The sequence below is a fragment of the Elaeis guineensis genome, chromosome 4 (assembly GCF_000442705.2).
Source record: "Elaeis guineensis isolate ETL-2024a chromosome 4, EG11, whole genome shotgun sequence".
Lineage (NCBI taxonomy): Eukaryota > Viridiplantae > Streptophyta > Magnoliopsida > Arecales > Arecaceae > Elaeis > Elaeis guineensis.
Window position 1 is genome coordinate 29589417 of NC_025996.2, and position 12759 is coordinate 29602175.

General features: G+C 44.2%; 1 protein-coding gene across 2 annotated transcripts; it reads left to right on the forward strand.

The window, feature by feature from the left end:
• The first annotated feature begins 6160 nt into the window (after positions 1 to 6160).
• On the forward strand, positions 6161 to 11247 carry LOC105043162 (probable pectate lyase 5). Of its 2 annotated transcripts, XR_002164451.2 has the most exons (5): positions 6161 to 6382; positions 6445 to 7345; positions 7429 to 7634; positions 7740 to 8418; positions 10978 to 11107. XR_002164451.2 is itself a non-coding variant. In XM_010920601.3 (4 exons), exons 1-4 carry the CDS (start codon positions 6231 to 6233, stop codon positions 11180 to 11182), a joined length of 1464 nt encoding a protein of 487 aa, XP_010918903.2. In that variant the 5' UTR covers positions 6161 to 6230; the 3' UTR covers positions 11183 to 11247. The 2 variants fall into 2 exon arrangements, 1 of the variants encoding a protein (XP_010918903.2); XM_010920601.3 differs by lacking the exon at positions 7740 to 8418 and having other exon boundaries at positions 10978 to 11247.
• Positions 11248 to 12759: the final 1512 nt, after the last annotated feature.

Here is a 12759-nt window from a genome sequence, read left to right on the forward strand (position 1 = left end):
CCGAAGCTGGGTAGTCCGGGTCTAGATTTCAAACCAGAATCCAAAGCTACCATATTTCGGCACTCGGGGGCCTTTTTGGGGCTCGCTCATTCGCTAAGATTCCAACCCTCCCGGACCCTGGTAAGAGAAAAAAACGAGCTGCTAGAAATTTTTATTACTTTTAAGTCCGAAAAATTTAAATTTTTAAACTCCATATTTAATAATCCTACTTTGGATGTTTAAATGCAGACATACTAGCATTTATTCTAGTAGTTATGATCTTATTGAGTCTTCGGTCGATGACCATGCATACTTTTGCTCATTTAGCTTGGTTGACCGTGCGGTATGTATGACATAGTGTGCACAACATGAATGCATGTTGTTAATAATTTTGGCCATGAATCTTAATATTATTTGATTTTCATATATATAATAGAAGTGTTGCATATATTAGAAAAATTTAAATACTTAATTTTAAATTTATTTTCATATCCATGACACTTATTTCACATATTTCAAAAGATTTCTATGCTTAAAGTTTAAATTTATTTCCCTAATGTAAGTGTTACAAATTTTAAAAGATTTTAAACACTTAAAATTGATGTTTGAATTTAAATTTAGGCTGACTTGTACATCATAGCATATGCATTATAGGATCCTATGTACATATTATTGGCCTTTGTAATATGCCATTTCAGGCATACTATAAGATCTTTATTGAGATGGTCATTGAGGGCATTATGGGTCTTTTCAGAATTGGTTAGACAAAACGTATATAAAAGCTCCAGATCCAAGGTCCTGAATACAAGACAGAATCAAAATCTTGTACGAATTATTTACTATTTCAAGTCCTTCTATTATTTTACTATATTTTGAGAGCATCTCTTCCTTTCTCAATTTTCTTCTATTAACTTCTCTTATTTTCTCACAATTGAAAGATTCTTTTGGATTGAATTTTCATGCAATTATGCTTGTGATGGGAGGTTTTGGAGTAACCTTGGTTTGTAGTACTTTGAGGATGATCTTGTTAAATACCTATACAAGAGGATGAAATTTGTTTTTGAAGAGAATTGGAAGTGAAGATATGAGGAGGCTGGGGTTAGGATTTTTCGCTTAGAATAGATAGCCTAAGAGACCACATCTTCACCCTTGAGCCTCTTGTACTAATTGAAGTGGCTAAAATGGTTGGTGTCAACTTTTGTTTGTTTTCTTTTAGCATCAAGAATCGGCAATTCTTAATCTAGAAATACAATATAGACCCCGATTATCCTTTCTATTTTGATCTCCATTGGTGACATTTTTCTCTTGTAAAGGTGATATTGAGAAGAGCTAAAAAAAAAAAAAAAAAAAATCTTCATCTCTATCTCTCCTCCTAACTCTCTCTCTCTCTCTCCCTCCCTTTTTTTTCTTCTTTTCTTATTTTCTTCTTCTCTCTTCTCTCTTCTTCTCTCACTCGCTCAAAAGCATCATGGAACCCATTATTTTATACCCTTTAAGCCATATAACTCTTTCATATACCATAAGAAACCACCACAGCAACACCCCACCCTCTCAATTTTTTCCTTTCTAGCAAAATCTCACAATCTCTCCCTAATTAAGGTGGGGCCGAAGTTGGAAATGAAGTGTGATTCGAGGTTCTCATATTTACAGAATTTATATAGAAGTCCTAATTTGACTCTTTTTTTAATTGCATGTCATAAAATCAGCTATCACAATATCCTTCATCTTGGTTTCCATTGCCAAGCTAACCAAAAGATCTAGTGATGCCTAGAATCTATTACCTATCAAAGAACATTCCCTCCCCTAGAGGTAATAGCTAGCTCAACTCCTAGCTTGCAACAAACCCTAGTACCAATTAAAATCTATTTATTCTGCTATCTAAGCTCTTTTTCAGAAATCTTTTAGGGAATCTCGTGCTGACTGTGGCTTCAAATGAGAAATTCTTTCTTGTGACCTGATGGTATTGACTCGCTTTGATCTAAGAGTCACAAAGGAAAGAGAGATTCTACAACCGCAGGTGCGAAGTGCGGTAGGCCTGTACCGGGGGAACCCTCAAAGATCATTTATTCAAAACTGCACCATCTCGAGCATCACATCTCCAACTCACTGCACACATCATCAGAACTCCACCTACAACCATATTTCTGATCATTAGTACCATGATGCCATATGTTATCTTTAGAACTCTACCTCACACTAAATATTCATAGCCACCAGAGCCTAATGCACAAGTGAAATTAGAATCCCACATATCTCTGGGACATACCATGCCCCTACTCAGTATACGCACTGCCATGAAACATTTGGAAATTCATTTTCTCTACACTACCTATCTCACAAACTAAACCATGCATTAACTGAATCGTAGTAGACTTCCCTAACCTCAAAGGAATTGAACCAATCACTCCTACAGCAAACATGGTAAGAACTTCTAGCATCCAAAAATCCATACATCATTATACATGCTCATACTTTTGGAGGCTTTAAGAATTTTTCCAGCATCAATGTCGTTAGCAGGCACAGACGCCATCATCGTATCTACAGAATCACCACCATTCTTCTACATCTAGGCATGTGGTCATATTCTTTAGACTGATAGCACCGTGCCTTGCCCTCTCTCTAGACTTGGATCTCAACAATCTACTACCACAACCGTTCTCCAGTGATCTTCCCCTCGTTACTAAAATGGTTACATAGTTCTAGTGTTACTAAATCATAATTCTTCTTGACCGATCATTCATTTAACATTTTACACTATCACCTCTAGTATGCAGGTTCTTAGTGGCTGCATACCAGTAGAAGAAGTTGAGAATTCACACTTGCGTTTACATACAATTGAAGACAGAAAATAACCATTCTACCAAACGAAGACAGAGAATGACTTCTTAGTGAATCATCACATGAGTTATTGTGTCATCCATTACCATCAATTAAAGGAAGCAGAAGTTTCCCATCTAATATAGATGATGTTCACTTCACTGACTTCGTTGCTCATGCCATACCTACATGTTTACATTTGAATTAATGCTCGAAAGGGCTTCAATTCTAAGTCTAGCAGCTCTATTTTCTTTTCAAATGGTCGGTACCATAAGGTCTACGTAAACTATCTTCCAAAGATTCACATCAAACAAGCGTGCCGATCATCTCCATATTTTAGAAGGGTTTGTTCCCCAAAAATACTATTTCCATCTCCAAAGCTTCATTCCACCCAAACAAAGAGCAAATAAATTTTTCTGGCAGTTTGAACAATATTTACACGGCCCGGAGCCTAAGGCCAAAGCTTCTCAGTCCTTTGGCCTATTAATACATCAATTCCAAGAAGAACAAACAGCTATGTTGCATAGAGTATGATCCCTAACTTGTGCCACCTCATCTCACCTGACTAGGAGATAAGCTAGGATAAGATAACATGTGGGAAAAGGACTCATACAAGAAAGTACATTTTGCGTGAGCTTCCACTGTGATCTTCTCTTACTCCATAGTCCCCAATTGCTTTCCAATTTGAGCCATTTGATCAAATCCATGTCCACCATGACCATGACAAGCGACAAGGGCCGAATCAGTCCTTCACCTTTACGATCCAAAGATGACATGGCCACCATTCCAAGTCATCATCACAGAATCATCCTCACGAACAACTTGCATGGAAAAAGTTTATGATCCCAACACCAAGTACTTGATTGACTAAAACAATATGTGGAAATGGGAGTATGGCGTAGCATTTCTAGGATTCAAGCAAAGCACACCAAAGCATGGGAAATTTTGTTTGTTTTCGTAGTTGCATGAATCTGTGAACCAAAAAGAAAAAGATTTAGGCTATGCACAACCAGGTGAAAAAGGAGGTAGAGATGAGCTACCTTTAGAAAAGAAAAAGCTAAGAAAAAGAGGGGAAAAGGAGGAGAATTGGATGTTCCTTTATTTAAATGCTCTCCGACATGAACTCCATACTTCCCTTTCTATCGCACAGGGATCCCTTCAGTAGTATGTTATCCAGATTTGAGGGTAATTAGAGCTGCACATACACCACAACAAACTTAATTCAAAAACGTACATATAGCTTTCAGTTTATGGAATACCCCAAAAATCATCATATAACGTTGTTCTGCGTATTGTTTCAAAGGTTGGATATTTATCGATCCTCCAAGCGATTCTAGGCACAGGGTCTTCACCCCAAAACCTAGTCAAACTAGCTCACCTATCCCTTTGGCAAAGGTTACATCACAAAAACCTCTGTCAGTACCATAGACTAACAATGAACCAAAATTACCAGATCACCTTGATAGGGTTTGAACCTCTTACCTCCTAAGAAGATAGGAAGGCCTGTTCCAAGGGTTATTCATGGTGTTTCCTCTATGTTTAATTTGATCACCGAGCGAAGCTTACTATAGTAATTTTCACAGGAGAAATGTTACCGTCATATAAAAATCTCATGCAAAGAAGTTACCAAACTAATTTGCAGCTCTCCTGCAGCTAGGATAATTTGCTTTTACCAAGACTTTCACCTCTGTGTATCGATGGTTGTAGGCTATCCAGGGACTTGGCCCAAGCCTACGGCACAACCCTGCAATCTCGTAGTCCCTCGCATTGTCCTTGCACATACTCATTGCGCCCACTTTGCTGACTTGGTGTGACAGGGTTCCAGGTACCCAGAATGGGATTCTTCCACTATTGAGGCCTTTACGAGGAGCAGAGGGTGCGAGATCTTTATGAAACAAAGAAAACTCAGCGTCCAAGTACACAGAGTTGTCAACACTGCAGTACGATGAAGTCTTTATAGTAAAACAGCAGGAGAGAATTTGGAAGTCGAATGATAGTAATTTTGCAATCCCAAACAATACAAGCCCAAGTCATCCGATTTCATGACAAATGAGACAATACTCATGATGAAAGGCAGGCATGTAGATATATGGTTGCAATCTACCAGTCATACCAAATTTCCAAATGGCAAGAATATTTGCTAGCACATAAGGACAGAACCATTATTGAGTTCAAACTAGAATGCATCTTGATGCCTCATACAATCCGGTTTTGAAGATGTTCCATATTGCAAGACTGTCCCTCGTGTCTGATACTTGTTCTCTAGCAGTTGCATAAGAGTCATTGTTCTTCAAATTTATCAGTGAACAATGAAGATGATCTTGAACACATAATGCAAATTATAAGCAAGATAAGTTCCAAGGTGTATGGCCAGATGGATGTGCAAAACAAGCAAGGACACTATCAGAACAAGGACTCTGCCAGTTCCTTTTTTTGTAATAATAATAATAATAATAATAAAACTTCAACTCACACTTCATCACCCAATCGTACACGAGCTTGTTAACAAGGAAAACATTTTTTGACAGGGCATGTTCGAAGCTCTATATACTGTAATATTATTTTGCACTTATACTGCAACATCTATTCCAAAAGAAGAAAAAGAATAGTTATTTATAGGTAATGACATTTATCTTGATTTTTTTATCAAAAAGAGGAGAGAAAAGCTATGAAAGAAGGGGAGAATGGGGAAGAACAAAATGCCAAGCCTTCCGGCAACTTGCTCACCTTCCCTTTTTTTTCTTCCTTTTTCTCTTCTCCTGATCTCCTCTCTCTTTATATATCTTGCCCTTTTCAACTGCATGTTTCCCCCATACTCTAAATAGCTCAACCCTTTGATTGGTTCATTTAGCAAGCAAGGAATGTGAGGAGGGACGGGGGTTGTATCTTTCACTTGAAAAAGGGATTCACTTTCCTTCGCGCGAATCCACCGTTGGACCGCGTAATGATCGTTTCGAAAGCTGTGCGGATAGATGAACGAGAGGGTTCGGCGTGCTTTGAGATTGCACAGGGAACAATCCAACGGTGGATCTAGCGAAAGAAGACCCATCAATGAACGAGAGGGTTTGGCGTGCTTTGAGATTGCAGAGGGAACATTCCAACGGTGGATCTAGCGAAGAAAAGACCCATCATTCTTTCGCGCGAAAGATACAACCCGAACTCAAGAGGGGGTGAACAACGAGGCGAGCGCCCCATCTTGCCTGCCCCGGTCCCAGCCTCTTCGATCCCCCCCAACCCCATCTGAAATTTAAAAATTAGAAATGAACCCCTTGTAATCACCATTATCCCATTAATTTAACATCTCATTCTTCCTAATTATTATAAATAACCCCACCCCCATTTCCCCCCAAATCCACATCTTCCCTCCTTCCCCCTGCCACCCATATCCCACCACCGTCCCCACCTCTGCCTCCATCTCCTCCATCGCCACCAAAATGCTCCACCGCCTTCTCCTCCCCACCTACATTCTCCTCCTCTCCCTCCCATTTCCCCTCCCCGCGGACGCCGCCGTCCCACTCTACTCCAACTCCACCCACCACCCCTACGCCCACCCAGACCCCGAATCCGTCGTCCGCGAAGTCCAAAGGTAATCCCCCTCTCAAACCCAGCTTTAATCTCTCATTCTCCTAACAATGCCGCTCACCTCAGGCAAGTGGAGTCCTCCCGGCGGCGAGCCCTGCTCCAGGCCAAGGAGAAAGACCAGTCGTCGTGCCTCACCGGAAACCCGATCGACGACTGCTGGCGTTGTTCCGGCGACTGGCATTCCAACCGGCAGCGGCTTGCCGACTGCGGCTTGGGGTTCGGCCGTGACGCCCTGGGAGGCAAGGGGGGCCCGATCTACGTGGTGACCGACTCCGCCGACCGCGACCCGGTGAACCCCGCCCCCGGCACCCTCCGCTACGGCGCCATCCAGGAGGGCCCACTCTGGATCGTCTTCGCCGGCGACATGACCATCCGCCTCAACGAGGAGCTCATCGTGAACAGCTTCAAGACCATCGACGGCCGCGGCGCCAACGTCCACATCGCCGGCGGCGCCTGCATCACCCTCCAGTACGTCTCCCACGTCATCCTCCACAACCTCCACATCCACCACTGCGTCCCCGCCGGCGAGGCCAACGTCCGCTCCTCCCCGACCCACTACGGCTGGCGCACCCGCTCGGACGGCGACGGCGTCTCCATCTACGGCGGCCGGAACATCTGGGTGGACCACTGCTCCCTGTCCTACTGCACCGACGGCCTGATCGACGCCATCATGGGCTCCACCGCCATCACCATCTCCAACAATTACTTCTCCCACCACAACGAGGTGATGCTCCTGGGGCACAACGACAATTACCCGCTGGACCTCGGGATGCAGGTGACCATCGCCTTCAACCACTTCGGGGAGGAGCTGGTGCAGCGGATGCCGCGCTGCCGCCGCGGGTACATCCACGTCGTCAACAACGACTTCACCCAGTGGGAGATGTACGCCATCGGGGGCAGCGCCAACCCCACCATCAACAGCCAGGGCAATCGCTACACCGCCCCCTCCAACCCCAACGCCAAGGAGGTGGTGACTTTACTCTTGCTTTGGTCTTTCGGGAGCAAGATAAGATGTGCCTGCGGAGGACTAATCTAGTGGAATATTTGTAGGTGACGAAGAGGGTGGACACGGACGAGGGGGATTGGGCGGGATGGAACTGGAGGACGGAGGGCGACATCATGGTGAACGGGGCCTTCTTTGTGCCGTCGGGGGCGGGGTTGGAGGCCACCTACGCCAAGGCGGAGAGTGTTAATCCAAAGCCGGCCGCGCTCATCGATCAGCTAACCATGAACGCCGGCGTCCTCGGTGGGCCCAGGTATTCATTCAGATCTCCGTTTCTCTTACCATTTATTGCGGGTCTTTGTTAGTTTAGTCTACAGTATTTGTTGTAGACTAAATTGTCCTTCTTCACATCTACTAGGGTTCGGAGTGCTTTGAGAGCTGTGCGTGACATGATCGATGGTTGGTTCTGTGAAAAAAGACCGATCCTTCATTGGAGCAAAAGATACAACCCGAACCCCATCTAACAATCGTTAGGAACCGTTTCTTATTATAATAGCGTTGTAGGAGGTCCGTTAGTGAGGGATACAGCGCGGAGTGCGTGATGAGAGAGAAGTTACGGCAGCTTAGTTTGGGTCGCGTTTCGGGTGTTCGTGGTAGGTCTTTTAATACTTTTTGCCAGCTGGAGTACAAAAAGGCGCGACTCCGGGTTACAGGGGTAGGGTATCCAGGATCAGCTGTTGCCACAAACTCCTCCTCAGGGTCAATAGCAGATACGTACTTGAAGCCGTGGCTATTGTGTCGTGGAGAAGGCTGTCTGCTGTTTTTGTGATAGTCTGGAGTTGGGAATTCAAGAGTATATGGAGGGCATTTTGGTGCAAGAAATAAATTTTGAAGACAGCGATGGGGACAAAACCCCAGTGAGAGGGTAGGCCAAGAAAACCGTTCGCTCCAAAGGGAACCGTGCTTTTGGATGGGGAAACTGCCATTGCAATCAAATACGGTATTCCTGACGGAAGAAGGGCCGCGAAATGGAGCTACGGAGGACGGTGGTGTACAAAGATCATGAAGAACGTCACTGCATATGGAGCTGGACGGTGGTGAGTTTCCCTATTTCTTCTATTACATGTTTTGGTTTGTAGTTAGGCTGGTCCACTGCTATCTACTGCTGGGCTGGTGGACCTAGTCCGACAATAATTTCGCGAACCTGCCGGTGGACCTCGTCCCGTGCATTCCCAATGTCATCCTTTTGCAGCCTTTCTTGGACTTTTGTCCCGTAAAATTATTCTTGGTCGCTTTTTGTTAGATTCACTCCCACTTTAGTTGCATTTCATCGGTCCTTTCTCCGTTCCCGCTCGTGATTTGTTAGATAACACCACCTATTTCAGACTACCTACTCGTCACCTAGGTACCCTATAATCTTTGTATAAGCTCCATCTTCACTCTATCCGAACTCCGAAGTCATTCTCCTATCTCAAGATGTACTGGGTTCTACTGCCGTCCTAATTTAAAATCTGTAATTGGTGGTTTCTACGTGCTAGATGCAGTAACAAAAAACGCAAACGTGAGAATAAGTGTAAAATCAGATCTTGCAATCTTTGAGGCACATGCAAATGCTTCTTTTTCCCCTTAAGAAACGCTTCTTTTCCGTTACTTGCCTCGCCGCTTGGAGTACCCGGTTCAGGAAAGGTCCAAAAGGAACGCGACTGCCGTCTGAGACAAAAATAAGACGACCGTTGTCTCAGGAAAAAAAATGACCGTTGGATCAGAAAAATCGAACTTTGGCCACGGTGTCAGTGGGAACGGGCAACGGTCTTTTGGTTCGGGTATCGAGCCAGTTTCTGCTTCCACTAACTAGTGCACCCATTATGGAACCCACACCACAAAAAATGCGCTGACTGTAAGTGGGCGTGGCCATCTGAACTCTGGAGGCAGCGTGCACCGAGGGCTGTGCCGCGTTGCGTAAGCTTTTCCTTTCATCTCTCAATTCTGAAATGACGGTGCCAAAGTCCACAATTCACTAGTGCGAGCGAGGAGGGTTCCTTTGAGAGAGAATCTTGAGGGTCCCACCATTTACAGCCTGTGGGCCCCGCATATACAGTAACCTGTCTGTACTCTGGGAGATAAACCCACCCTCTTGCCGAACAATATACTCCTTTGCAAAGGAGAAACAGGATAAGCGGACCTCACAAAGGTAACGGAGAATTCCGTTTCTCCGGTTTCGGCCTCTGCTTCCTACGGCCTGTGGGATCCAGAGGGAGGGCCCGGAAATGGATCACAGCTACCATTATAAATGCTTATGACCCGATGAGCTCGGTCCAAAGCACATTTATTATATCATGGAATGATTGTAGCATCACTAATGTACAAGAATTATGAATTGCCAGTTGGCAACAACATCCTCAGTGCTGATTTAGTTATCAGTAGTGCGATAAATTATAAAATGATGCCCTCCATTGTACTTTTAATGGACTCAGTATGCTCCAAAGGGTATATATAATATCTAAAAAAAAAAAACAAAACTAGCTCTGGCAATGTTAATGCCTTTCGATGGAATGCCCCCAAAACTGGATCTCAGCTAGTTTAAGAATCGAACGCCCTGTAGAAAACTTCAAGAAAAGCATGGAGGTTGTGATAGTGGAATATACTGTCTATTCTAGCTGGTAGATAGCCGGTAGACTTTATTGACTATGAACAAAACTATTTAGGATATGTTATTTGTAGAATCAAAGTATATATGTTGTTGAGCCGTTAATCGAGGGCTCTATAATGGCAGAGATTCATATAATGGAGCACTAAAAAGCCTGGATGACATCATAAGCTAAGGGTAATTCTTGATTTTTTTTTTGGGGGGGGGATAAAGTATAATCCTTGAAGTTACTAATGGATCGTGCCGCTTTCGTTGACAATGATGCATATAGATATTTGCTATAACTTGGGCTGTAGAGTCCGTGGGAATCTGACTAAATTTTCTCAGATCTACCAAAATTTGTCATATAGCATGTTGCTCGAATTACTACAACCTGGATGGTAGAAGATCCATCGCAAAGATTAAATGAGGAAAATATATTTCCACTTCATGCACGGTTTTTATATGTACTTGTATCCTTTCGCCGCATCATCATGTGATTGGAAGTAGTTTTGAATCTTGAGAACAGTTTTCGCTCATGTGCTGCCACACCGGTGATGCGAAAAGTGCCTAAAAGTTCTGAGTTTAACATTACTCAAATGTTAATCCGGTTAAAGTTATAAGAATTAGATTCTTTTCACGTGATGCTGCCGTGCATTTTCTTGCATCATTCACACACACACACATTCATAGAGGCTAAATTATCCCGTGATTGATATAGTAATTCTACAAGGCAAAAACTGTAAGACTGGAACGCACACAAGATGGACCCGGATGTATTACCAAAAACGTGGCTCCCACAATCTCTTTTATGAGATCACGCTTAAGTCTTAGATATTGGAGGCGGTGTCCAAGTGGTCTCAGTCCCATTTTTGGGGGTTTGTATGCTGTATCGCCCCTTTGGGATATCCCATGGCCTCCATCCACGAATATATAGATGTGAAAATTATTCTACGTGGAATAAATGCACGAGGACTGGTACGCGGTAGAGGTTCCCAGGTGCTGATGCTGGCGTTTGTGATATTGACAGGGATAACGATGTGGGGACCGGCTATGCTGGAGTCAACGTTGGAGGGACCGGCTCGACAGCATACAGCGGAGGAGGATATGGATCGCTCGGGATGGTGTTTGCGAGCGGTGCACCATCGCCTCCTTCGCACTGCCGCTGCTTTTTATTTTTGTCTTCCTTTTTAATTATTGCTCTCCTATCTCTACTGAGCTTGCATCCTTTGTAGTTGTAGACCTGAAAGAAAAATTCTTTATGAATGAAATTTCAGTGACGAATATAAGTCATTTTGTAGTTGTGGAGTTTATGACATTAAAATTTAATCATTACAATGTTATAAGTCTCTAGGACTGTGTCCATGTCCGCAAGTTTTACTCCACTTCTTGCTGGAGTCCACCTCTTGGAGCATGGGCATAATATGCCAAGCACTTGCATGATTATGCCAGAGAACATCAACTTGAGGCTCACGGAGCTAAATCGAGTTAAACCAAATTCCCGGATATTACTGTAAGGACGTGTACTTAGGATTAGTCTGATCCATCTTATTTAACGCTTAGGTCTGATTAATATTCAAACACTGATGCTTATAACATGGCTTACTGCCCCCTTCTCCATTGTTACCTTGGAACTCGCATAATTGGACCCAAGCACCATATATGGAATGGTATACAGAAATTTGTACCATCTTAGTTGTCCTAAGTTTGTATTATTTTTCATTCAGGTGCATCATGTGATGCTACTTGCATAAAAACAAGACACTTCCATTTTAGAATATTAGAAATTGAAGTGACATTCATTCCCTTCCAAATCCGCTTAGATTGGTGTAAATGGGTCGAACGAGAGCCATACGGGAAGTCGCTTTGACTGTAATTTAGGCCAACTAATTGGTGGAAGTAGGTTCCCACCGAGCCGAACTTAGTTTGGATGACAATTATGGGTAACCAAAAAGGCTTAAATTGTACATGCCAATAACTATGGAAACCAAGTTTTATAATGTAAAAAATATTGCGCGTAGCAAAGAGCTCTCCTAGGATCTAAATTATGTAGTGTTTCTTTGCTTACGTCCTGTTGGGATATACCGATCGGTCTCTCTCACGCCGACTCACCATCGGGCCCGCCTGACTGGCGCCCGACTCTACCGATCGCACCGATCGATGACTGCCGACATCATCCGATCGAAGGTATGTCGGTCGGGCAGATCCTTTCCGTTCCCGACTGGCCGAACGACGGAGTCCGATCTCCGACTCCCGCAACGCGCCAGACTGATCGTCGGAGGGTCCCTGGGTCTTCACCCGACATCCCACAACCAAATACCGACGTATGGCCGGTCGGCTCTCCCAAACGCCGTACGATTGCTGAGGGTCGCCTTCCTGACAAAGACATGCGGCATAGCCATCCTGGGACATTGTCCTGCCAAGGACATAGATTAATCCCAGCGATTTGATAACCCAGGGTGACTTGACAGTCCGCGACGACTCTGACAGCCTCCGACGATTTGACAACTCCCCCAGTTGTCTGCGCCATTAATGACGGCACCACGCCGCGCTCTACTATAAAACGGAGAAGGCAACAGTGCTGCGGGGAGGTTCTTTCGAAGTCCCTGGACTCACTCTCTCTAGTTCCCACCCTCTCTCTCGCTGAGTTCTCCTGATTCTTTTCTACTATTGCCTAGTCTCCTCTCTGACTTGACCGTCGGAGGGTCCCCGCCGGAGGCATCTTCAGTTAGTGTGGACTTCTCTTGCAGGTGCTCGTTCCCGGCGACCAGGTGACGAGGGGATTGGCCGCAACAGGTTTGGTGCGCCAGGA